This window comes from Sorex araneus, chromosome 1 (assembly GCF_027595985.1).
Source record: "Sorex araneus isolate mSorAra2 chromosome 1, mSorAra2.pri, whole genome shotgun sequence".
In the NCBI taxonomy this organism is placed as follows: domain Eukaryota; kingdom Metazoa; phylum Chordata; class Mammalia; order Eulipotyphla; family Soricidae; genus Sorex; species Sorex araneus.
Window position 1 is genome coordinate 284,239,797 of NC_073302.1, and position 27,491 is coordinate 284,267,287.

Here is a 27,491-nt window from a genome sequence, read left to right on the forward strand (position 1 = left end):
ATTTCTTGCTACTTTATCAAAGATTAAGTGATCATCTATTTGAGAGTCTGAGTCAGAATATTGAACTCTATTCCATTGGTCTGTGGGTCTGTTTCTATTCCAATACCATGTTGTTTTAACTACTGCTGCTTTGTAGTACAGTTTGAACTTCGGGAGGGTGATGCCTCCCATCTTCTTTTTCCTAAGGATTGCTTTAGCTATTCATGGGGGTTTATTATTCCATATGAATTTCAGGAGTGTTTTGTCTATTACTTTGAAAAAAATGTCATGGGTATCCTGATAGGGACCACACTGAATCTGTATAATGCTTTGGGGATTTTGCCATTTTGATAATGTTAATACTCTCGACCCGTGAGCAGGGGATGTGTCTCCATTTCCTAGTGCCTCCTTTATTTCTTGAAGTACTGTTTTGTAGTTTTCTTTGTATAGTTGCCTCACCTCTTTAGTTAAGCTGAGTCTGAGGTACATGATTTTCTGAGACACTATTGTGAACAGGATTGTTTCTTAAATATCTCTTTCTTCTCTTTCATTATTTGTATATAGTACAGCCATGGACTTTTGGGTATTGATTTTGTAACCTGCCATTTTACTATACAAACCTATTGCTTCTAGGAGCAATTTTTGTAGAGTGTGTAGGATTTTCTAAGCATAGTATCATGTCATCTGCAAATAGTGATAGTTTGACTTCTTCCTTTCATATCTGGAAGCCCTTGTGCCCTTGATATCTTTTTCTTGCCTAACTTCTATGGCAAGTACTTCCAGTACTATATTGAATAGAAGTGATTGGGCATCCTTGTCTTGTCCTGATCTTAGAGGGAAGGCTCTTAGTTTTTCTCCATTGAGATTAATGCTTGCTGTGGGCTTGTGGTAGATGGCTTTGACTGAGGGAAGTTTCTTCAATTCCTATTTTGTTGAGAGTCTAAAGAGCAATTTTAGACATATTACCATTATATAAAATTTAGTTGTGGAAGTGTCAGTATTTTTCTCTTAGTATTACCATAGACAATGACCTGAAGTTTGGTAGCTTACAGCAACAAAATGTGTTTCCTCTCATAGTTGAGAATTCCAGAAGTTTGAAATCACGGTTTTGGCAGACTTGGGCTCTTCTGGAGACCCTGAGGGAGAAACTCCAGATCCCTTTGTTTCCTTCGGATGGTTGTTTATTGCAATTCTTGGCATTTTCTCCTATCTCTGTCTATGTTCACCTTCTTTATGCCTCTTCTTAGACACACATCATGGAATTTAGGGCTCAACTAAATGCAGGAAAATTTTATCTAAATGTCTTTAATGATATCTGCAAAAACTCTATTTCCAGCAAAGTCACATCAAAGTCACATTCAGCAAGCTCAGGTTCTGGTTAGCTTTAACTGGGTAGCTTTTCTTTGGGGGGGTGGAGTCATCATTCAACTCCATACACTCTGCTATGAATACTGTGTAAGAAAAAATACACCAGCTTCTAAGGCATAAATATTGGCAAAAACTAAGATTAGAAACCAAGAGAAAAATGGCGGGCGGGGGGAAAGGAAAGTTTGGAGGGGCTGGAGAGTTAGTACAGCAGGTAGGCGCTTGCCAACCCTGGTTTGATCCCCAGCATCCCATATAGTCCTCCAAGCACTGCCAGGAGTAGCCCCTGAGCATTGCTGGGTGTGATCCAAAAAAGCCAAAAAATTAAAAAAAAAAAAAGAACGTTTGGAGAATGAGGACAGGATCCAATCAGGAAAGCTATAGACATGAGAAACTTCAAATTGGAACAGTTAGCAAGCTCAGGTTCAGCAGATACCTGCACAAAGTGGGTCACTAATTTCAGACTAATGTGACTTATGGACATTAGGAAAGCAGTTACAAGAGTATTTGAGAATACGGGCAGAAAAAAGAAGTACAGAAAAATGAAGATGATACATAGGAGACAAAGAGTAAATTTTCCCTCTCAAAACAAAAATGACTAGGATTTCTACTTTCTCCTCCAGCAGCAGAAAGTTGGCATTTACCTAGAATCTCCTCAGAGGCATCCAGAAAGAGGATTGTTCTCTTTCCTTACAAATGTGGATCAAGAAGAGAATTCAAAAGTGGTCAGAGCAAGGGATTTCTCCATTCTGCCTGAGAGCATGAACTGCTTGTACTTTTTCAGATGCAAATTGCAAGAAGGAGGCTGAATGCTAATTACCTTGCAAAGACATTTGTAAAGTAATATCACATGGAGGGATAGTTATAATAAGACTAATACATGGACCCTATTTATAAATAGCAAAGATTAAACATGATAAAAGGAATCTTTAGATGGAACAATTAAAGATCAATTATGACAACAGTACATAGCGGCAAGAGCCTCTGGAAGAACTTCCTACTCGTTAATCAAAGATAATTATCAATTATGAGACTTTATCATTAGTGGGGTCTACACTTTGCATCTTAAAAGGCTGATGATAATCCATCTCCATCTCTGGCTCTAAGTGCTCATTATGTGGGGAGTGACTCTTTCTCTCTGAAAGCTAAAGGGAGTTTCGCTCGTGACCTTGGGCAATCCAGACTCTCCACACACAATGAGTCAAGGCAATGCTTGTTTCCCCCCAGCCGTTCAAAATAATAGTAAGAAAAATACATTTGCACTCTGTCAGGGATGTCCTGTAAGTTAAGAGAATGGAAACTGTACAGTTAGATCAACCAGGGTTAAAGCTTGCACACAAGTGTGTGACTTCAGGTTTATATGGTGATTGTAATATTTATAAAGATTAAAATCTCAGCTTTTCCACAAAAGAGACCTTAATCATGCTCACTAAAAGTGTAAACGGTATTCCTCAAACAAAAAATTGTCATGGAAATGGTAAATAACATGAAGTCATTCTGTAATTCTGAAGAGCAAAAGATTTAAAGTTTGAATGGTTGTTCAGAGGAGCAGATTTGTTACCGTAATTATATCTAAGTATCACTGTATCACTATCATCTGTTGTTCGTCGATTTACTCAAGCAGACACCAGTAATGTCTCTATTACACTCAGCCCTGAGATTTTAGCAGCCTCTCCTTACTCATCTTTCCCAACAATTAGAGGCTCTTTCAGGATCAGGGGAATGAGACCTATTGTTACTGTTTTTGGCATATCGAATATGCCACGTGTAGCTTGCCAGGCTCTGCCGATTGGGCGGGATACTCTTGGTAGCTTGCCAGGCTCTCCAAGAGATATGTATATATCTGTTACTGTATTTTAGATATGAATACGTCACAGGGAGCTTGCCAGGCTCTCCCAAGTGGGCAATAGACTTTCAGTAGCTTGTCAGGTTCTCCAAGAGGGAGAACTAGGTTATTAGATGTTGCGCTCCTGGGAGCTTGGTTTTAGAGTCTCTTGATGTTGGCCATTGGTGAGATTACACAGCACTGGGGGCAGTCTCTGGGTGTGACTGTGTAGCTACTGGAAAATGGGGGATCTGGGTGGAAGAGGCCCAGTCCCAATCGAAGCAGCCTTGGAGATCTCAGCCCCCGGTCCTGCACACCTGGGTTCCTCTGCCGGCTCCCCCATATGAGAGATCCACATATGCATGAAACTAGTAGGAATTAAAGACAAATATCTTTCTAATGAAGAGAAATAGTACCTTTTTGTTGAGTCATTATGTAAACCAAGAATTGTACTGAACACTTCTCATTGATTATCACAGCTAACCCTAGCAGTAACTTTATAACTTACTGTGTTTTCCCTGACTTAATATCCTAAAATATATTGTCATAGTGGTTTAACAGCTTACTCCAAATGACACAGATAATAAATATTTATTTCAGAGACTACTTGATATGTAGTATTCAAGTTCATCTAATCTGAACATATTAATATTTAAGATACTATAATATCAGAAGTTGTCAGAAAACAATTAGAAAGTAGCCCCTTAACTTGATTAAAAATTAATTTGGTAATAACATTAACATTTTAAGATATCTCCCTCATATTTATGTAAAAAGTAAGTGAAAAGAAGTGAAACAGGCATCAGATTTGTTGAAAGACAAATAGTAGATGATGAAGCGATCATGCTTAACTTTACTGGGAAAATCACAACCTATTTTGAATTGAGTTAAAAATCCCTTCTGCCTTGCTGTTGGAGTGACTGGATCGTACACACATAGTTGTGGCTCTCATATGATTGGTTCGGTGGCCGCACACATGGGGATGCTCTGTGACTTTTGCTTAAAGAAAGCACACTTCTGGAGGGAGACTGAGTCCTTTTCTTTTTCCTATAAGAAGGATGGTGGGTCAGGTCAGCTTGGTCCCGTCTGGCTTGGTGAGGAGCAAACTGGTGAAATGTAGCCTGCAGGGTCTCCACCACTTAAACACACCCCTGGCCCCCAGCCTGACTTTTATTAATATTGTTCCATCAGATTGTGATATTTTCCACTTTCTTAAAAGTCATGGTGAAATATACAGTTACAAAGTTGATCATAATCGGGTTTCAGTTATACTATGTCCCAATACCTGACCCTTCCCCCGTCCACGTTTTCCTACATAAATGTCCCCAGTTTCTCTCCCCTCCCTCTCAGCTTGCCTCTATGGAGGACACTTTTCCTCTCTCTCTCTCTCTCTCTCTCTCTCTCTCTCTCTCTCTCTCTCTCTCTCTCTCTCTCTCTCTCTCTCTCTCCCGCGCCTCTCTCCTTAGGCACTGTGGTTTGCAGAACTGTGGCTGAAAGATAATTATATATACATTTCACTTTATCTCCTTTCAGCACTCAGTTTTTGTCCAGAGTGATCATTTCTAGCTATCATTGTCACAGTGGTCCCTTCTCTGCCCTGTCCTCTCCCACAACTTATGACAAGTGCTCTACCTGACCCTCCTGTCTACTCTCTTGGGTATTCTTATACTCTGCGTTTTCTTTTTAGATCCCACAAATGACTGCGATTATTCTATGTCCTCCCTCTGACTCATTTCATTCAGCATGATATTCTCTAAGTTATTTCTACTTTGATGATGGTATAAAAACCTGGGAATTAAAGGTTGATTGCCGTGTTGAGAATAATTGAAGAATTCTCATATGAATAATACAGGGCACTGTGACAAGATCTTATTGATGAGGGGAAAAAGCATGCTTGCAATTCTGTGGGTATGGCAGATTCTGGGGGTTGCAGTGGGTGTGGTAGAGAAATGTTTTGAGCTTCACCGCTAATTCTCACCTAAACTACAGCAATCAACAGTTATAAAGTTGGTGATTTTATTTTGTTGTTGGTTTGCTTTTGTATTCACCTAGTTACTAGAATTTTGTTTCATTTCTGGAACACATTACATAAGGAGGATGAGTGTTTAATATAGATAAGAATTTTATTGGTTAAAACATCTGTTCTAGGGGCTGGAGCAATAGCACGGTGGGTAGGGCGTTTGCCTTGCATTCGGCTGACCCGGGTTCGATTCCCAGCATCCCATATGGTCCCCTGAGCACTGCCAGGAGTAACTCCTGAGTGCAAAGCCAGGAGGTAACCCCTGTGCATTGCTGGGTGTGATCCAAAAAGCAAAAAAAAAAAAAGAAAGAAAAACAAAAACAAAATCCATCTGTTTTACGTCAAAAAATTGATATAATGAATGGAATAATTGAAGACCTTTGATTTTGGACCACAGTCAGTGATTCTTTGGGCTACTCCTAGCTCTGTGTTCCAGTGTCACCTTGTCAGTAAGTTCTTCAGGGACCATGCGATGCTGGGGACTGAACCTGGGCCTTCTGCGTGCTGAGCATGCACTTTCTCCATTGAACATCTCCTCTGACCAGAGAGAGCTTTGGATGTGAATTTTCCTCTATATGAAAACTTAAAATAGTTATGGTCATATTAGTTGGTATAAGATTTACACTTGAAAATGGAAGAAATTTGGACTCCATTTTTCATCATTAACATACTGTGGTTTATTTAGGTAATACAGCATTTGCCTTGCACATGGCTGACCTGGGTTCAATTCCTTCATCCCTCTCAGAGAACCCAGCACGCTACCGAGAGTATCCCTTCTGCACGGCAGAGCCTGGCAAGCTACCCGTGGCATATTCGATATGCCAAAAACAGTAATAACAAGTCTCACAATGGAGATGTTACTGGTGCCCGCTCCAGCAAATTGAAGAACAATGAGATGATAGTGCTACAGTGCATATATCATAACTTTGAAGGCCTCTGTTTTCACATGGGGAGCGGACCTCCCAAGCAGTGCTCAGAGGGTTGTATGTGGGGCCCACTCCTGGTGAGTCTTATCAGAGGAGCCATTTGTTCACTGCTGGGACCACAGGATGCGGTACTTCTTGGGTTCTTCAGTGCATCTGGACCACAAGACACCCTAGATGGGGACACACATGTTCCCAGGGATTGAACCCTAATTGGACATGTGCAAGGCAGGTGACCTAATACTTATGCTATAAAAATATGTGTCTCTGGCCCCATGTATTTTAATATGTGTTAAACACTTGTATCTTAATTTTATATTCCTTGTAGTTTAGGTAAGATAGTTATGCTATTACAATAGTGTTAACTTTTATGGTATTGATATATGTTTTCAATATTACGGTATTATATACATAGTTCTATTAACCTCACCATCACCAAAGTGATTAAGACTCCTCTCCCACCACCATCTTTATGTCATTTTGAGCCTGTGTCCCTCCTTTATGGTTTCATAGTTTTAAATATGAACGAGAGAAAACTGATTTGAGGAAACAAAGTCTTAAAAACTCATCGAGTATTCTTGGTTTTGTTCCTTAGTGTCTTCTCTAATAATTTCATTCTGATTTAGCAACTGCTATTTTTAATTCTTAGCAAATTTCCTGAAGGATGTAAAAGATCTTTTCTTGGAAAATGCCTACCCAAAACCTATAGAATTAAATGCAGCATGAAAAAATATTTGAAAATTCATACAGGAACAGGATATTATTTAATGCTACTAGTGAAATGGTTAGATTGTCTTTGCCTTAAAAGAATAATTTCTATAAGATAATGACTAAAGTGTGTCTGAAAGTTCTTCAAAGTCATTGACAAATGAGTACTGACAATTAGAAGATGAGGGCTCTCAGGGTGGAAATATTAGAAAATGTTCGCTATAAAATAAGTTTGCCAGTCAGAGTTTCCCACTAACTTCCAAAGGATCTGATAAAATTTGTGTTATTTGCTGGAATGCTGTACTTGGCTGTGAGTTCTATTTCTTAGGCAGGCTTATCTCTACTATTTCGATCTAATTTGAGGGCCTCCTTTGCATGTCTTGGGAGGAAGATCCCTTAATTTCCTTCTTGTGGCTGAGGGCTTGAAATTCATTAGTAGGGGTTCACTGGCGCTGACTTCCATTTCGGCTCTCCTTAATAGGACTGTGAAGGGAAAGAAAGAGGGGAAAAGAGGGTGATATTTAGGATTTCTTTTTTTAATGACTGCATGAAAGCATTTGATGGAGGATATTCTCGTCCTCACCCCCATGATGAAGGAAGGATCAGTTTCCCTATTGAGCTGAGCATACCAAAGACTCTGCACAGATAGGATTCCAGAAGTTTGTCAGTGCTTTGTTGGGGCCCGAGGTCAGAGGTCATGCCCTTGCATGACCCAGGAGCTGGGAGTGGACTTGCAGAGACCACTCTGCAAGTAGGTGAGTCTTGGTTGCCATGGACGGAGGTGTAGACCTTCTTTGCATAACTCCAAGGGCAAGCAAGGAAAGGAAATGGGGGGAGGGAGCTGGTCTGACTAAGGGACTTACTGAGGGAGGTGTCATGGGTGGGCAAATAGTAAATCTGGGCTGCAAACCTAGAAGAAATCACTGCTGAACTTTTGGGACTCTTTGAGGCTCAAAGCCGTTAAGGTCACACATGAGATTTTGTCCCTGTATTGCATTCTCATGGATAAAAGTTTCGTAGGGCAATAGGGAGAAAGAAACAGCTGATGAGATACAGGGGTTCCTAGACACAACACGGCTGGTTGTAGACCATTAGAAAGACATGAGCCAGCTGTTCATGAGGACCAGCAGCAAGCAGTAGGGTTGTATCCAGAGATGGCATGTCAACTCCAGGGGCTACACGGTGGGTATCTGCGAGAGAGGCTGGAGAATAGTGGCCAAGTGAAGAGCTGGCGGGCCTGGCTTGCATCAAGCCTCTTCTCAGATCTGTGACTTCAGGGAAGTTACTCTCCTTTGAACTTCTGTTTCTTCCAAAGCATAATAATAATATTTTCATTGGAAGTTGGACTCTGTAAGCATTTAATAAGTATTAGCATTGTTGATTGGCTTCAGAAGTCACCTGAGCAGCATTTTGTTACTGTTTCTCCCTGCCTTGGGTCACCTACCTGGTGATGCTCAGAGATTACTCCTGGCTCTGCACTCAGAAATTACTCCTGGTGGTGCTTAGGGGCCTCTATGGGATGCTGGGGATGAAACCTAGGTTGGTGTGTACAAGGCAAGTGCCCTATCTTCCTCTCTTCTGTATTGTTGCTCCAGCCCCAGTGGTACTTTCCCTGCTTTATTATTTTGATGATCATGCTTATTTTGGAGTCTGGACCTGATGGTGCTGAAGGCTTAGTCCTATCTCTGTGCTCAGGGATCACACCTGATGGTGTGGAAGACTACATGGGGTACCCGGGAGTGAGCCCTGATCAGCTTTTGAGGGTGAGCTAACCAGTGTCCAGTGTTGACTACTGAAAGCAGTAGCCAGGGTCCTGGGCTCTGTGATGCTGTCACAATCACCTAGACCCTACTGGACATTCGTTTTCTTTGTAAGATCTGAGTTGGCAAACAGTAAACAATCACGTGGATGCTTTAGATTTAGATGATAAATGACATGCAAAGATTCTGCTATTTAAAGTTATTGATATTGTGAATGAAAAACATAGGGCCTATTACATAAAGGACATTCAATACATGTTAATAGATTAGCCTTTAAAAATGAGATGACGTAAGTATCTGATTATGGAAATTTCTCTTTACCCTTAATCTATAATATTTGTTGGTGAAATGAACAAAAAATTTGTTATAGTACAGTATATAGACATTGTTCTAGATTGTTCATATTAAAGCTGCTTTGGTGTTGTTTTGGCTGGAAGAAGAGAACTTATCTTAAAGTTTTATGGCTTTTCCAGCACATTCAGTGTACACATATTTGAGTGGTTGTCACTGGACCACTGATAGGAGAAGAAGCTTTTCCAAGCCACTTTCTGTCCCCCACCATGGTGACCATAGGAAATGAAAAGTAGAAATAAAATGTTTAAATTTTAAATGGAAGCTATTTACATAAACCCAGTACACTTATTTTCTTATTAGACCACTGCATTTTTTTTAAATTTTTTTTTTAAATTTTTATTTTTTTTAAAAATTTTATCACCATTTGGAAAGTTACAGAGTTCTCAGGTTTATGTCTCAGTTATACCGTATTCAAACACCATCCCTTCACCAGTGCCCATATTCCACCACCAAAATCCCGGGTATACTCCCCGCCCCCTACCCCAACTGTATAACGGATGAATTTCACTTTATTTTCTCTTCACCTTGATTACGTTCCATATTTCAACACAAAACTCACTATTGTTGTGGGAGTTATATCCCCAAACAAGATAACGCTAATAAGGAGGCATTTGATAATTAGTTTTCATTAAAAGATTGTATGTTTTCAGGTTTTAGAAAAGGTCGCGCGGCCGCTGACGTGGCCGCGCGGCTCGGATGTGTCCCAGTCCCGAATCCTGGAGCCGTGTTAGTTGCTGCTCAGTGTCGCCAGGGTTCCATCTGGAGAAGGTGTGCTGGCGGCACCTCCTCCTTCCAGCCCCCCGGTGTTGCTGGCCCCGATTCGGGTCCGGAGCATTGTCCGGGCCGTGTTGCTCACCAGAATGCCTGCCGCTTCTCTGTGGATTGTGGCATCAAGATGGCGCCGAGGGTGGGTCGAGGGCATGACTTCCGGTGGCCGGGACCACTTGGAGTTTTGGGCTGGCGCTGCCCCACTCCAGTGCCCCCCCCGCGGCTCGGATGTGTCCCAGTCCCGAATCCTGGAGCCATGTTAGTTGCTGCGCAGTGTCGCCAGGGTTCCATCTGGAGGTGTGCATTTTTTTTTTAATTTTTAAAATTTTATTGAATCACCGTGGGATAGTTACAAGCTTTCATGTCTGGGTTACAATCTCACAACGATCAAACACCCATCCCTCCACAAGTGCATATTCCCTACCACCAGTATCCCAGGTATACACCCCCTTTCCCACCCTCCCCCTGCCTCTAAGGCAGACAATATTCCCCATACTCTCTCTCTACTTTTGGGCATTATAGTCCATTATCTACTTTCAGCATGCATCTCCCATCCCAACTGGTTCCTCCAGCCATCATTTTCTTAGTGATCCCTTCTCTATTCAGTCTGCCTTCTCCCCTCCGCTCATGAAGCAGTCTTCCAGCTATGGGGCAATCACCCTGCCCCTTGTATCTACTGTCCTTGGGTGTCAGCCTCATGTGATGCTACCCTACACTCCACAAATGAGTGAAGTCCCTCTAAGTCTGTCCCTCTCTTTCTGACTCATTTCACTTAGCATGATACTCTCCATGTCTATCCATTTATAATCAAATTTCATGACTTCATCTCTCCTTACAGCTGCATAGTATTCCATTGTGTAGATGTACCAAAGTTTCTTTAACCAGTCATCTGTTTTAGGGCACTCGAGTTGTTTTCATATTTTGGCTATTGTGAACAGTGCTGCAATGAATATATAGGTACATATGTCATTTCTACTGTGCTCTCTTGCATCCTTGGGATATATTCCCAGAAGTGGTATTGCGGGGTCATATGGAAGTTCAATTTCTAGTTTTTGAAGGACTGTCCCTATTGTTTTCCAGAAAGGCTGAACCAGTCGGCATTCCCACCAACAGTGAAGGAGCGTCCCTTTCTCCCCACATCCACACCAGCATTGGTTTCTTTTGTTCTTTTGAATGTGTACCAGTCTCTGTGGTGTGAGATGATATCTCATTGTTGTTTTGATTTGCATCTCCCTGATGACTAGTGAAGTGGAGCATTTTTTCATGTGCCTTTGGGCCATTTATATTTCTTTTTTGAGGAAATTTCTATTCATTTCTTCTCCCCATTTTTTGATGGGGTTGGGAGGTTTTTTTCTTATACAATTCTACAAGTATCTTGTATATCCTGGATATTAATCCCTTATCAGATGGATATTGGTTAAATATTCTTTCCCATTCTGTGGGCTCTTTCTGTATTTTTAGACCACTGCATTTCTATATAAAACTTTGCACCTAAGTGTTCTGTCGAGATAAATTACGAAACCACTGAGAGCTTATTTACATGTTCCTATAGTCCCAGTTTTGCTTGGAATAGTGTTCTTAAAACAATATGTATGTGTGTATATATATAGAGAGAGAAATGCTCAAGCAACAGTTGGTAGTGTAAGGTGGCTCGTACTGAAGGTAAGGCAGAGAGAGCCGTGCTTGTAGCTGCTGTGTCTGTGGTCCTGGTTGGAATTCCAGGCACCACATACGGTTCCCAGAGCACTGCAGAGGTCACCCTGAACACAGGGTTAAGAACAGCCCTAAGCACTTCAGGTTGCCCCCAAACCAACCAACAACAACAACAAAAAAGAAAGCAAATAAAAAATTGTCAGTTGATTTGCTTTTACTTAGCCATCAGTAATTCTCAGTCTTACATGTGATTTTTACCCCTACAAGAAAAAGAGTTTTAGAGATTCCAAGTGAATACATTAGGCCAGGTCATCTCTGAGAATTTTTTTTTAATGTTAGTATGATGATCAAATCTATCATGGAGACATCTTGGCAATAAAAGAAAAGTCTGAGAGAGCTCTGGGGGCTTGAAGTCATATGTTAATATAGAAGAAATTTTAGAATAGAAGCCTATAGATACTAATAGTAAATCTGATAAACCATCTTTGTGGTTGTTTTTTTTTTCAGCTTGGGGGCAGTGCCCAGTTGTGCTCAGGGACCACTCCTGGCGATGTTCAGGAGACGGGGTGGGTTAGCTGATGCATCTCTGGCCTTACCCCTGTGCTAGTCCTCTGCCCCTGCCTTGGACTTACTGAACATCCACCCTGATTCTTTGGTATAGAGAGACTGGTGTGAGGGTATGGTTGTGAGTACCCCGCTACTTGAGCTTGACGACTAGCTCCACTGAATGTCATCTGTGCTTGGATTGTGCATTACTCTATAAAATATTAGTAAGAGGCTTTGGGGATGGGTGGTAGGCACCATGTCTAGGCACAAAGGGACCCGGACCCCCTCTAAGCACTGCCTAAAAGCAGGCCAAAGAGAAACAGAATGAGGAGCAAGAGGAATTCTAGGAGCTGAAAGTGTAGGGATTGGAGAAGGGTCCACAGAGCACAGGGGAGATGAAATGCAACATCTGGATGGCAAAAAGTGAACTGTTCTTGGTGCCCGAGGCAATGGTGAGTCCTGCTTCCACTCCTGTTGCAACATCTGGACCCCCTGCTGGAGCAGGGCTGCCCCCCTCCCCAGAGAGATGCATCTTGGAGCCTGCTGTCTGCTCTCTATTTAAGAATCAGCTTTTGTAGGAACAAAATGATAGCAATGGCCGTATATGGTTGTTACTAAGATAAAATGAATGAATTAGCATCAAAAGCACTTGCCATATTGTCTGAAACATAAGCATGATGCATATTCCCCTGGTCATTTCTACTTGTTTGGGGACCTTAAAGCTCGATTTCCTTGCCCGGTACTTAAAAAAGAAATACACAGATAAAAGGATCCCAACCTTTCCACTCCTCTCTTTACCTTTTCTCTTCTCTCTTCCCCTCTCCTCTCCTTTCCTCTCTTCTCTTCTGTTCTCCCTTCCTTTCTTCCCTCTCCCCTCCTCTCTTTGCTTCCTCTTTCCTCTTCTCTTTTCTGCTTGCCTCTTTTCTCCTCCCCCCTCTCCCCTCCCCTCTCTTCTTTGCCTCCTCCTCCTTGTCCCCTCCTTTCTTTTCTACTCCTCTCCTTTTTGTGTGTTTGTGTGAAGACTATTAAAGCTTCACCAAAAGTCCCATTTAAAAGCAGCTATACCTGGCTTTTTTTTTTTCCAGTTCTCATTTATTAAGAGAGCTCTCTGAAAACAATCTAGTATTCATGGAATTGATGTCAAGAGCTGGGTGAACACTGTTTTCCTGAAGAAGGAAAATACTGAAGTGCCATCACAGCCGTTGCCACGCAAATGGTTGTGGAGTAAGTAATCTTGCTGCTGTAAGCTGCCTTCCACATCACGTGATCAGCGAAAGTCCTGTGATACTTCACTAAGAATTGAAATTATTCATCTCCATTTCTTGGCAGGGGATCAAATCGGAGATTAAATTCCCTTTAAGTGGTTAAAGCATTAGTAGCGCCCCTGCCTGATGCTTTTAGTATTGTTCTGCCAGAGGAGTACTGGGTTCAGGTGGCTTCAGATGAAGACACTTGTCACTCACAGCCTAAATCTTGTGTCAATCACATTTAGGAAATGCACCTGGCCCTTAGGTTTAAGTTTCCCTTTCTAAACTGTAATTTGACAAATTTATTGACAAAATCAAGTAGTCGTCTTCTTCCTCCTCTTCCTTTTCCTCCTCCACCCTCACTTCCTCCTCCTCCTCCTCCTTCTCTTTATATTATGAATGAAATTTGCTTGGAAGGACGTGGGGCCGGCGTGGAAGGTAAGACATACGTGTTCAGGAGAGAACAAGGAACTTGCAAGTCAAGAGACAGACAAGCAAGTGAGATATGTGTTCACAGCAGAACAAGCACGGGCTCGAAGCTCTTAAAAATCTTCAATTTTAAAATTTTCCTTGTGAGCACTCTTGGTAAATCCCCGAGAAATGATTTAAATTAATTCTAGAAGTGCCAACACTCAGACGGGCCATTCAGACAGAAATCCCTATAATTATGTTAGTAAAGGAAAAGAAGAGAATTAGCCGGACTCCTGTGGGAATAGGAACTTGGTAAGGTTCGAAAGGAATCCTTCCGACTCATACATCTTTGAGGGGGCTACATCTAGCTGTTTTTTTTTGGGGGGGGGGCTACTTCTAGCTCTGAGAGGGGTGTGTGATGGGTAACCAATCCCTGCCTCCAGCATGCAGCTCGTGGACTATCCCTCCGGTCCTGCTGTCTCCATTCTTTCAGAAAAAATGGTAGTTAAGAATACAGGAAGATGTTCCAAAGAAGTAATTAAAAAGAAAAGTAACTTCTCGTGTCCAGGTTTGCAAGACCAGCTAAGGCGTCTCCGGTGGGATCTTGAATTCTACACGGGCTTTGCCTTTGCATCGCACCCAGATCCTGCCTCCCGCCGTAGAAATCCGAATGCTCCTCTCTCGATTTATGCAGAAATACTCGCACCTTCGTCCTAGCGCCGTTTCTCTCGTCCGGGGTTTTCCCAGAGTCTCTTCCTACAGCCGCTCCTCGTAAATCTGCGGGCTGCCGTTGCCGGGAAAGGCCTGAGTTGCAGCTTATTTTTCTTGTTGCTCTGCTCGGGGCCGCGCGGCTCCGCGGTCTCTGCAGCGGTGGGCCTGGCGCTGCCAGCAGCTGCGGCGCTCTCGCAGGGAGCCCGAGGAACTGCGTGGAAGGGCGGGGCTACGCGGGGGCGGGGCGGGCCCTGCGCCCGGAGGGGAGTGACTTATATAGGGAAGGCGTGGCCTCCGCGGGAGGGGCGGGGTCTACGCGCAGTGGGGGCTGCACGGGGCGGGGCCTGCGCCGGGCGGGGCGGGGCGGGGGCGGGGCCTGCCGGCGGGGCGCCGCGGCAGCAGCGGCTCAGGTTGGCGACGGTGCTCGGAGCCTGCAGCGACGGCGCTAGTGGCCGGCGCCGGCTGCTCGTGGGATCGGGCGGCTGAGCAGACGCGCCCGCCGGCCGCGCGGCCGAACGTCTCCGGCTCCGGCGGCAGCAACTCCGGCCTCTCGGCTTCGGGGCTTTGCGTGTAGCCAGGTGAAGCCCGAGCACCCGCGAGGTCCCCGCGCCGGCTCGCACCCGGGGCACCTGCACCGCCGAGCGAGCCTCGGGCAGCGCTCGCCAGCGCGCGGGCCGCGTGGGGGTGCCCGGCGGCGCGCGGGGAGCCGAGGCAGCACCCCGAGGATGGAGCCGCGCACCCGGCGCGCGGGCTGTGGCGGTCTCCTGCTGGCGCTCGTCGTCGCGGCCGTCGGCGGCGAGGCCATGCACAACTGCGAAGAAGTTCGCAAACTTTTCCAGGGTCGCCTGGTGGGAGCTGCCCGGGGGCTGCCGGATTCTCCGCGGGCAGGTACGTGGGGCGGCCCGGGGGCCGGCCCTGCTTCTTTATTTTTTTTAATTTTTGCCGAGGGTGGGGGGAAGACCCCTGGTGGAAAGATGCTCCTGCAGGTCTCTCCGGCCACGCGGGTGAGCCTCGGGACGCCTTTGAGGGTTGGGGGCCGGGGGGGGTGCAGCTGGGTCCGAACCGCAGCTCTGGTTCGGAGACGCCCCTGAACTGCGTCGCCGGCCGTGGAGCCGGACTTGGGGCGTTTGCTGCGCGCTGGGGGCGCCCCAGCCCCCGGCCGGTTGCTGGGCAGGAGGCAGGTCGAGCCAAACCGCCCCCTGTCCCCGCCGGGGGGGGGGGGTGGGCCTCGCCCTGCTGCGCCCAGAGTTGGGGTGGCCGCTCCAAGTTTGCCGCTCACCCCGGGGACCTGCCCGATCCTCCCTCTGCCGGAGAAGTGGCCGGAGAGGCGGGTCCCCGCGGTGGTGGGGTCCCGCGCCCCGGACCCCCGGACGGGCGGGAATCCCAGCCGCCCGGGGTCCCGCGAAACCATCCGGGATTGGGAGGCAGCGGGCTGTGACGGCGGTGAAGGGACGGAACCACACTCCGAGCAGGGACGAGACGCAAGGGGAGAGGCGAGGGGAGCGAGGACGGCGAGTGTGGCCACTGTCTGCAGGAAATACCTTTAGCCCCGGCTGGGGCTCCCCGAACTCGGGATTTCCCTTCGCCCGCGGGATGTCCAGCTTAATTGTCGCTCTAAAGAACGAGGCTCAGTCGGCACCGGAGCAGGTGTCGGCGCCGTGACAGCGAAGCCACCGCACAGTGGAATCGCCGCCTGAACAAAGCGCCTGGGGAGGATGCTCGCGTCCCGGCCCCCTGCGCGCTGCCCGAGTTTCCAGGCAGACTCACTCTCGGCAGCCGGGAGCTGCGGCTCCTTGGCTCGCTTGGCTACCAACTCAGTCCCGTTGTCCCGCTGGGGGGGAAAAAAAAATCTGGGCGTTTGCGAACACTGCATCCGTGTTTGTTTGCAAGCCCTGCTTCCCGAAGCAAATGCACAAACCGTTATTTGAATACCCGTTGGGCATTAGGTGCTTTTCCTCCACTGGGTGAAGCGGTGCAGCCGCTCGCTGGCTCCGTGTAGGGCAACGAACGAACTCTCTGCCCTCAATCAGTCGCGCTCCTTGACAGCCTGCTCTGCCGGTGCATCCTCTGCATTATAAACAAACCTCATTCATCGGTAGCGAGCTCGGCTGGAGTGGGGGTAGTGGACACAGTGAGGGGAGTGTCGGTGAAATCCACACTCGGTGGGTTCCACCCCCTCCGCTGCCCTCCCCGCTCGCCGCTTCTCGGGGACCAGGCGAAAACAAGCCTTGTTAACAGAAGGTGTTTCGAGTCCGGACCCATGGGCTTATCATCTCTTTTGTGGAGGAACTTTGAACAGCATCCAGCCCTGAATAGCGTTTTCCAGGGAACTGAAGCCCTGCGCTCCCAGGAAGGAAACGGTAGTTGGTAACGCGTGAGCTTCTGTCTCATTAGTGAGTGTTAAGTGTGCGAGACCCTCAGCGCCAGAAGAGGAGCCGGAATGGATGGAACGCCAAGATTCTGCAAGGTTCTGAATGGGGCTCTCCAGGTAGCTCTCCAGGGATCTTTCTATTAAAACGATGCAGACTCGCAGCTTTCACTCTGCACGGCTGTGCACGCGGAGCCCTGGAGAACTATGGATGGGGCTGAGAACAGAGGGTCAAGTTTGCTGTCTGCTCCAAGTCCCAGTATTATTCCTGTATCCACTGCTAATCAATTATTACAGTATTATTAATACTCTGGTAGCACAGTATCCTGTGGAATTGATATTGTTATCCTTTTTTATGTTTTTATTTGTTAAAATTTGGTCATTTGGGGGGTATTGAATAAAATATTAAACTGTTGCTTTTCACATTGATGTCTGTCTGCTTCTCGTAAAAAAATACCACCCCCCCTTGAATAAGTCACATACACCACACAGCTTATGATTGCTTTCCCTGATTTTTTCTTTTTTGGCATATGACCTCTATTGCTTACTTTGGTTGCGTATAGGTTGAGTATAGATAGCTAGAAGTCATATTTGCTAGCATTATCCTCAATCTCCAGAGGGAACATAGCTGATGGTTAAGATTTGCATACAAGAGTGATTTGCATAGAAGAGTACAGATTTTAATAATATTTATAACATATACTTGCCTGGCACAAGATCTTCAATGACTAAAGCAAATACATTTAAATTTGATATTTTCTTGAAAGTTTAGTTTTTCATGCTTTTTTTTTTTTTACCATTTTGCCCACAGACATTCCTTCATTCCTTACAGGTTTGATTGAAATGCTCTTTAATGGTTTAAGCAAGGAGAGTAACTAGTTTCTTCCTACATTTGTGACTTGCATATCTTCTGAAAACTGTTTAGCCAAGTTGAAATTATTAAGATGGTGTGAACAGCCACTTAAGCTGTTTCTTAGATTTCCCTCACCTTTGTTCTCTACCCTGCTCCAATTCTTTTAAGCCTATTGAGCTCCTAAGGATGTTTGGATGAGAAATGTAAAAGAGGAGAGAAGGTGCAAATGTGATTAGAATTACAGATTTCCCTGTGTTCTGATTTTATTCCTAAGTAGTAGTCAAGGTGCCCTTTGGTCTTGTTTATTTTATTCAGAAAAGAACTCTTAGTAAAAAGTGTCTTTTAAAGGTCTTTAATTTTAATTTTATTTGATAGAGGGAAGGGCCGTGCTTTCCTATTGAAATTCTTTTCACACATGTACTACTGCATGTTCACACATGTACTACTACTACTTCATTTTTTTCCAAGAAGGCAATTTAGAAAAGAGAAACTTCTGATAATCTAGGATGGCATTCGGATAATTTGTTAGCTGCTTTTTTTTTAAAAAAAATGTGCATATTCCTTGATACAGAGAATAGTGTGTGAAAAAAATGTTTTTTTGTTAGCTTTTGGCTGTAAATGAAATAATAAAAATAAACTTGTGGTGGTGAAATGAAATTCTAATACTGTATAGTTTTTTTTTTAAACCCTACTTTTATTTTATTGGAGCTTATGATTGCCTCAAGGAAATCATTCTCTCACCCCAGGAAACCATCGACTTGGAAGTCCTGGAGTCTGGAACTTGAGGATGAAGTTTATACACACTCTGGGTTCAAAACCTGGTTCTGCCACCTGTAGACCCGGTGGTTCTTTGTCTTAGATGGATCAGTTATCCTCTTTGAATCTCTGTTCCCTTATCTGTAAAATGGGAAATAGGAGTTCTTAGAAGCTTGCTGTGTCCATAAAATGTGACAGTGTATGCATGTTAAAAAAAAAAAAGACAGGCATGGAGAGTTCCAAAGCTGTGCTGTCATTGCAATTGGTTACTTAGTGTTTTGGTTTTTAACTCAGTTTGACTTTAACACTTGCACTTCTCATTCTAGCTCTCTGAGTATCCTGTTTTTATCCTAACTAGTTGCTTATGGGGGGGTGGGGTAGCTGCGAAAGAATATATCTGGTAGGGCTCTTGCCTTGCGTGCTGCAGACTGGAGTCCCATCCCAGACACCCATAGGATCCCCTAAAGCATGCCCAAGAGAAAGATCTTTATTTTTTTTTGCTTTTTGGGTCACACCCGGTGAAGCTCAGGGGTTACTCCTGGCTCATGCACTCAGCAATCACTCCTGGCGGTGCTCAGGGGACCATATGGGATGCTGGGAATAGAACCTGGGTCGATCGTGTGCAAGGCAAATGCCCTACCCGCTGTGCTATCGCTCCAGACCCAAGAGAAAGTTCTTTAAAACAAATTTCTTTTGAATTGAATCATAGGATTCAGCTTTCATGATCGGCTTTCAGTCCTCCAAGGTTCCAACAGTCATGCCTCCACTAGTTTCCATTTCCCACCCAGTGTATGCTGGGCACCACCGGCGTTGGCTCCTTCCAGCTCTCTAAGTAGCACTGTATAGCACTGTTGTCCCATTGTTTATCAATTTGCTCAAGCGGGCACCAGTAATGTCTCCATTGTGAGACTTGTCACTGTTTTTGGCATATCAAATACATCACGGGTAGCTTGCCAGGCTCTGCTGTGTGAGCGGGATACTCTCTGTAGTTTGCCAGGCTCTCCGAGAGGGACTGAGGAATCAAACCCGGGTAGGCCACATGCAAGGCAAATGCCCTACCACTGTGCTATCACTCCAGTCCCCAGCTCTCTAAAGACGTCACAAATGGTGAATATATTTCATCAGAGGGAAATACTCAATTATCTCAGATGGGGTATTTATGGGATTATGGTGAATATTTGTTCTCTGATCATGAACTCAGGTAAAGTCTGAGAGGCCACAGCACCCCTGGCCACTGTCCCATCTGCTGGTGATGCAGGTGATGTTTTAGGGATTCTCGTCATGACATGTCTGGTAACCTTAGCCATCCTTCTACTGCTGCTCCCAGTGAGTCTGAAACCCACAAATGAGCCCCTTTGCTGCAGCACTGTGAGGGTGAACACTTTACTAACACCATACATGGGACCCCTGGTGCGAGGGATAGATTATTACTGGCAGGATTGCCCTGTATTGAAGACCACCAGCAGTAAATGGAAATCAAACAAATTTGGTTCATTTTGAATGCTGCAAGGGAGCTCTGACTTGGCAGGAATAGACAGTGTCTGGGTAAGAGCAGTGGGAGGGACCTTTAATCCAGCAGATTGGGGCTTGTCCTGTTTGATGATCAAAAGGGCCTAATGAAGCAGGGGGCTTTAAGACTTGGTATCCAGGTAGCTTACCTAGGTGTCAGCAAGACCAAGAGATTGGGTAGCTGTCATTAATGGGGCATCTAAAAAGCAGGATATTTAACCAACTTTGTGGTGGCCAAGTGTTCTCCTGAGATTTTTTTTGTATTTTTTCCTTCTGTGCACGCATTCGGGTTAAGTCTTCCATTTGCAAACCTTCACACCCCATTTCAGCATCAGGGTAGCTTCCTCCTACCTAGCACTTTCTCCTTTAGAAAATCCAGCATGTGCTTATCTGAAATCTATTTCACTTTCTCCAGAATATTAATGATGCTTACTGATGGGGAAGTGTGGGTATGGTTCTCTACTTTAGTACCAAAGAGGATAATTTCCCAAAGGGCCATGAAGTGTCCTAGCGACACCCTGTCCCGAATAGTCACTCTCTTTGGAGTGTTAATTCATCCCCATCTTTCGGCCTTCCCACAGCTGAAATTACTGAAATTACTCCTGCCAAGTGTGCCGTATCCTGTGTTGGTCTAATTGGCTTTTGAAGGACTGCAGTGTGGAGAACTTCTTCTGTTCATAATTATTCTATCTTCCCCCACCCCTAACTCTATCATGTAAAGATTTTTTAGGTATTGCACGCAGTTGACCTGAGTTCGATTCCTTAGTCCCTCTTGGAGAGCCCGGCAAGCTACCAAGAGTATCCCACTCGCACAACAGAGCCTGGCAAACTATCTATGGCATATTCAGTATGCCAAAAACAGTAACAATAAGTCTCACAACGGAGACGTTACTGGTGCCTGTTCAAGCAAAGTGATGAACAATGAGATGACAATGCTTTAGTGCATATACATATATATTATAACACAGCTATAAATATGTATGCACACATAAGTCCATATATGCATATACATCTACATGTTTTGATAAGGACACCTTTTAATTGATGTGTAAATCCAAGGGCAAAATTTCAACAGATAGATGTCTTTTCTAAATAAGCATGATTTCTAATAAATCAGGAATCTTCTGGAATTAAACCACCTATCCATTTTTTTAAAAATGGAGTCATGTTACTTTTGGTCCCAGCAACTGCTTGCAACCATGTCTCTAGACTGTGAACTAAGCCATTGCCCCATGCAATGGAAATGATGCCCCAGGAAGGGAAATGATGCAATTTGTAACATAAATCTCCCTGGACTTAGTTACTAAAATACTAAAATACAGAAATCCTAAACTGTGCGGCCATGATAGAGGCTGTGCGACTTCATATCTCTTCATTCTCAGCAATGGAAAAGTAATTATCAAATGCTTCCTTGTCAGTAGGGCTATTTTTGTGTTTTGTGTTGAAATATGGAATGTAATCAAGGTAAAGAGAAAATAAAGTGAAATGTATCAGTTATGCAGGCGGGGTGGAGGGTGGGGGGGTGGGAAGTATACTGGGGTTTTTGGTGGTGGAATATGGGCACTGGTGAAGGGATGGGTGTTCAAGCATTGTATAACTGAGACATAAGCCTGAGAACTTTGCAACTTTCCACATGGTGATTCAATAAAATAAATAAATTAAAATTTTAAAAAAATGGAGTCATGAGATATTTCAATCATATTCTTCTTTTAAATTTTTTTTTTTTGGCTTTTTGGGTCACCCAGCAATGCTCAGGGGTTACTCCTGGCTTTGCGCTCAGGAATTACTCCTGGTGGTGCTTGGAGAACTATATGGGATGCTGGGAATTGAACCCGGGTTGGCCACGTGCAAGGCAAATGCCTTACCCGCTGTGCTATTACTCCAGCCTCTCAATAATATTCTTTGATTAAGTGCATTTGTGAGTGATGCATCACTTCTGTGAAGGATTTGTAGCAATTTTATTTCTTTTGTAAATACTATGTATGCCAAAAGAAGCTAAAAATTCTCAGTGAAATGCATAGAATATAGGGAATTTTACCTAGTTGAAATGTTTTTTCTAAACTGATTATTTTTTAAAACTGAGGTGCTGATTTAGAATGTTATTAGTATTCAAGTTTCAGGAGAGCAGTGTTCCAACATCAGTGTCAGTGTTTGGGCTACATCTGGTGGTGCTCAGGCCTTACTCCCATCTCTGTGCTCAGGGTCATTCTGGCAGGGCTCAGAGGATCCTATTGAACTTAGATCAGCTGTATGCAGGCTGTTCCCTTCCCTCTGTGCTTTCTCTCCAGTCATCATGTATGTGTACAATGACTTCTTCTTTTTTTTAATATATTTTGGGTCACACCCAGCGATGCTCAGGTGTTACTCCTGGCTTTGCGCTCAGGAATTACACCTGGAGGTGCTTGGGGGACCATATGGGATGCGGGGGATTGAACTCGGATCGGCCACATGCAAGGCAAACACCCTACCCGCTGTACTTTCACATTGGCCCACCATGAATTCTTCAAATTTTTTTTTACAGTATTACATAGATGGATTAACGATTGGTCCTTTATAATTTCTTAATTCCTTCACACTAAGCTTCATCCATGAGCCTAAAATCCAATAATGCCGAATTCAAAATTTGAAGTATCTCGTTGCTAGAGTCATTGCTCAACTTGACGTAGTTTGAGCATTGAGCGCTGGTTTGCTACTCACAAAACCGCACCTACCACCTGCTAGTCCGAGATAAAACAGTTCCGAGGGCGCTGAAGGCTATAGGCCATTTCACTTCAACACTCTGACCCAGAGAAGCCGATGATGCTGTGGGGTAGTGGCGCCCAGACAGGGGTGCACCTCGACAGCATTCCGTCTCCTGTGCGTGTCCTTCCTGAATTCTTGTCCTGCGCCGGTTTCTGGATGGGCTCCCGTGGCGTGGAGCAGCCTGTCTCAAGCAACCTGGCATACAGCCACCTCCGTAAAGTCCCGTCTCAAACCGTCCAACGTACCAGATACATAGCAATAGTTCTGTTAGCATCTTGTAATAAGGTTTTTTTTTTTTATATAACTGAAACCTTTTGTTATTCCTAAGAGAAGGTAGAAAGGCAAAGCAACAATGTTATTTAAAGGGATGTATTGGTTTGCCATTGCTTTACAATACTGTGTAGGTTGCGGGGAGTGCAGCTTCAGACTTTGGGGTGTGGATGTGCCTCACCCGCTCACTGTTAATATTTGCCATTCATGCTGTCAGCTTGACCCCTGTCCTTCTCCTCACTCTGTTTTGTAACCACAGTAGTTTTACCGAATCCAGGAATTAATTTTGTTGTGTTTGCTTGCTTTGCATCTCCATAGTCCACATCTGAGTGAAACCACCTGATAATTGCCTTTCACTTCATGACTTTCTTCACTTAGTATAGTCATTTCAAGTTTCGTGTTACTGCAAAAATCAGGGTTTCATTTTTTTTTGATAGCTGAGCAGTATTTTGTGGAATACATGTGGCACAGTTTCTTTGTTTGGTTATCAATACTTGGACAATTGGCTAGGTCCCACGTTTGGGTGAATGCAGGTAATGCTGCTATAAACACAGGAGTACATATACTCTTTTAAACCAGTGTTTTCATACTCAAGAGTGGTATTATTAAGAACATGATAGTTCTATTTTTAAAGGAATCTTCATGCAATTTTATATCCGTGTTGAATACGTTTACATTACACAGACATTTTATGAGAACGTAATTTTTTCTTTGCATCCTGCTCAATATAGGTGAGGGCCTCCCAACGTGTCTTTTTGATAAAGGCCATTCTTATGTCTTGATGTAAGTGATTCTCACTGAAATTCTGACTTGCATTTCCTAACCATAAGTGATGCTGAGTATTTTTTCATGTGCCTGTGAACCATCTGTACCTCTTCCTAGGAGAAATGTCTTTTTAGATCAGTCTTATTTGGGAGTCGATTGTTCTCAATATGTTCTTAAGTTGTTTGAGTTCTTGATATATTTTGGATATTAACCCCTTGTCACATATATGATGTGTAAATGTATTTTCCTATTTAGTAGGTTGCTATTTTGTGTTTGTACTGGTTTCTTTCCCTGTACAAGAATATTTTACTTTGATGGAGTCCCAGTGTATATTTTTGCTTTTGTTTTTCATTACCATTGGAATTGAGTCTCCAGATACATTTTTGAGTTCCATTCTCCCATTTTAAGTGCATTTCTTTCTCTCTGTCTGACTGTAGGCTACGTGAGAGAAGGGTTTATGGTTGGTTCTTCTCTTTATTCTGTAATTAGGCTAACATAAAGAAATAAAATTTCGTTTATAGGATTAACCTTAAGTTTGTAGTTATCTTAATAGACTCAATTTGTTATCTAATTATATTTTTAATATTTATTTCTGGTGTTGGGAATTGAATCAGATCTTACACATGCAAGGCCTATACTTTGCTGCTAAGTCATATTTTCAGCCCGAATTATATTATCGTTGCTATTAGTAGAATGAGAAACGTAGAAGATGAGCTTGTAAGAATATATTCTGATCTGGGATTAGGTATGCTGAGTAAATTGTTTTTATGTTGCTGATGTTTGTAATTTTTGAGGTGAAATGTTCTTATTTTGAGAAAAAAGAGGAGGCAAAGAGATCAAGTGTCCCATTTAAGCTTTCTTTTCCATTCAAGCACAGTCTTCTCTGGAGGGGAGAGAGCCAGGGTTGTTAATAATTTCACCACAAGTTTCTTAAAGTTGCCAAACCTCTAACCAAAAAACTTTTTTTTCTTGCAGTTGGAGGTTGAATCACACTGGGCTATGTTCAGGGCTTACTCCTAGCTCTGTGATTGGGATTCAGTCCTGATGGTGCTTGGGGTAGTCACATGCAGTGTAGAGATTGAACCTAGGTTTTTATTTTCATTTATATGTATTTTTTTTGGAGGGAGGATGGGGAATCTCCCAGGTGGGACTCGGAACCCCTAGGGCCCCTTCCTGAGATTCTTGGACCAGCTGGGCTGGAGGAGGTAGTGTTGCTTGGGCCCAACTATGCCAGTGATAACTGAGCCTTAACTAGTGGGGTTCAAGTCACCAAGTGCTGCAGGAAGAGAATCAGGGTTGACTGTGTACCTCTCTGATTTTTGCAATAGATAAATGCACAGCCATGCACATGTCTGGAAGAAATTTCCCTCAAATGTCCTTGAAGCAAGAGAAAATGACTTAACATTTAAGGGATTCATTTGCAGGCTTTGTTTTCTCTCTTTCCGTCTTCATGTAGTCAATGTAGCTCTGCCTTAGAGCATTCATTGATCTATGATCTGGATAATGGAGAAAAATAAAGGTGACCAAATGTCACTTGCATTTGGCTCTGGATTAGTAGTCTGCATTTCAGTGGCATATATTTCTTGCACTATAATCTCTCTGCATGAGAGAATTAATTATGAGGAATTAGAAAATGATTCCCGTTCCCCATCTCCCACCCTTGAGAATTTTATGTGGACAATGAGTTCATACCACACATGTATGGAATGATTCTTTAACTGGTAGGGTTGTGATATTGACTTGGAACCCAGATTCTAGTTGGGCCAAGGAGATTGTGGATTTTCAGAATAAACAAGTTATTAGTGATAAATCACAAAGCATGACATGCGCTAGTTGGTCTGATTTATATTTGGGGGATTTCTGTCTCCCCTTCCTTCCCTCTATGGATGTTGGAATGACCAGTAATCACACAGATACTTGGTTGTGTTGCTCACCGGGTTTGTGGTGTTCACACACTTACTTGAGTCTCTCACCAGAGGTTGCTCACTCATTGTGGTGCTTGTGGTTATTTTGCCTCTACTGCGGGCTAAGGGATGTGCTTGTGTGCGTGGGGGGTGGTGGGTGGTGGTGGTGGGGGGTGTCTCTGAGATGCTCACCAGGAACTTGGGGCAGATGTAGGGGGAAACACACTTTAGTCTTTTGCTGTGATGCTAATCCCTACGACGCTGTAATGTGGCTGGAAATTGCTTGCACTGTTGGGGACCAGGATTGTGCTCCACACATTGCCTGGGGCCCCTGATGCCTGTTCTGAAGATGTTCTAGTGACTAGGATGTCTCCCATGCCTAGATAATTTGTCTTTAAAACGTCTCCAGGGGCTGGAGAGAATGTACAGGGAATTCAGGTGCTTGCCTTGAATGCAGCTGATCTCAGTTCAGTCTCTTTCATATGGTCCCTTGAGCACTGCCAGGGACATTACCTATGAGCACAGAGTTCGGAGTATATCCTGAGTACTGCTAGGTGCAGCTCCTCTCTCCACTCCCCTAAATAAAACAATTCCCAAATTTCACTTTTATGAATACCTAGTCTTTTGCGCTTCTTTTCAATGATATGTTAAAACATTCTTATATGAAGCGAAGTTGGTTATTTAGGATGTTTTACAAGAAGTATTAAGAAAATTTTACCTTTAATATGGTTCTGCATATTTTGAAAAGTTTAGCTATTCAGTGTTTCAGTAGTCATTTTGACAAATGCAAATGTAAAAGCTAGTAAACACTTTTGTTTCACGATTAAAAAGTTTTATTACTCCTACTAGGATAATGGATTTAAATTGCTATTTTTCTCTCCTGCTCCAGGATAACAGCATTTATTTTAGTTTTAATAATTTTATGTAGCATTACAATTGAATGATCTCTGTAGCTATCTTCAGAGCTCCATCTTTTGCTTTTGCTTGTCTTAAAGTTTTAGGCAACTTTAATTCATGTTTTATTTAGCATTTATTTTGGGGAAAGTCAGGACTAGAGTGGAGTTAGGCGAAAAGCACACAGAGTGATCAAGTTAATGTAAAAATTATTTCTGAATGCCCTTGTTCCTTCCATATATTTTCTGTAAATGGAAGTCTGTCAGTGTTAAATTACCTGTTCAGATTTATTTGCTTTTTGAACAACTCTCTTATTTAGTAAGGTTACACCAAGTTACATTTGGTTCATTTTCTTTTGATCATCGAAAATGTCTGTGTTTAATGAGCTGAAACTGAAATAGGTCAATAAAATAAAGAGATTAACAGCCTGTTCTCACCAGGCTTGAATACATTTTACTCTGGGGAAAAAAGTCATTTTTGAAAAAAAGGTTTTTTGATCAATTTAAAGAGTGAAAGAAATAGGAATAACATGGAAAGAGTCAAAAAGCTGAGCCTCATGAGTTCTGTAGGCACTATTTGTTGTCAGGTGTTTGTATTGTCAAGAACTTTAGAAACGCTTTAGTTTACTTTTCTGTGTGAGGAGCAGACATCTTCTTATGATTATTAGATATGATATTTAATTCACTCTGATCTATCTAACATATAGTGAAAAAATGGTAGATAGGACAAAACTTTAAAATATTATATGAAATTAATATATGGACATTTTAAGTTATAATGTGTCCCATTTTATGGTTGTGTATTTTGGTGAATATCAAACAATTTTTCAGATACACTTTTCTAAATTTAGGTACTGTGATTTACAATTGTGTCCATACTAGATTTTCAGGTGTACAATTGTTCAATTCCAGTCCCACCACTAGAATTGTCAACAAGCATCAACTTCCCTTCACCACTGTCTCCAGGTTTTTGCCACACCCCTCCTCTTAAGCCTGTCTCTTTACAGGAACATTGTTGAGATTAATTTTTGTAGTTTGAGTCTTCTTCTTCAGTTCTAATGGCTCTGTGATTCAGATATATACATATACCGAACATGTGTACCACCAGTGGGTTCCATTGCTTCTGGTTCTTGCCTCTGTTATCTCCAATCTGCCTTTTCT

At 43.4% G+C, this 27,491-nt stretch overlaps 1 protein-coding gene across 3 annotated transcripts in view; it reads left to right on the top strand.

The window, feature by feature from the left end:
- Positions 1-14,648: 14,648 nt before the first annotated feature.
- Positions 14,649-27,491, top strand: part of GPC5 (glypican 5) — a 1,500,378-nt gene continuing 1,487,535 nt past the window's right edge. For all 3 annotated transcript variants that reach the window (XM_055146010.1, XM_055145996.1, XM_055146005.1), the window contains exon 1: positions 14,649-15,158. In XM_055146010.1, the coding sequence (XP_055001985.1) occupies positions 14,996-15,158 (163 nt within the window). In that variant the 5' untranslated portion in view covers positions 14,649-14,995. The remainder of the gene's footprint in view (positions 15,159-27,491) is intronic.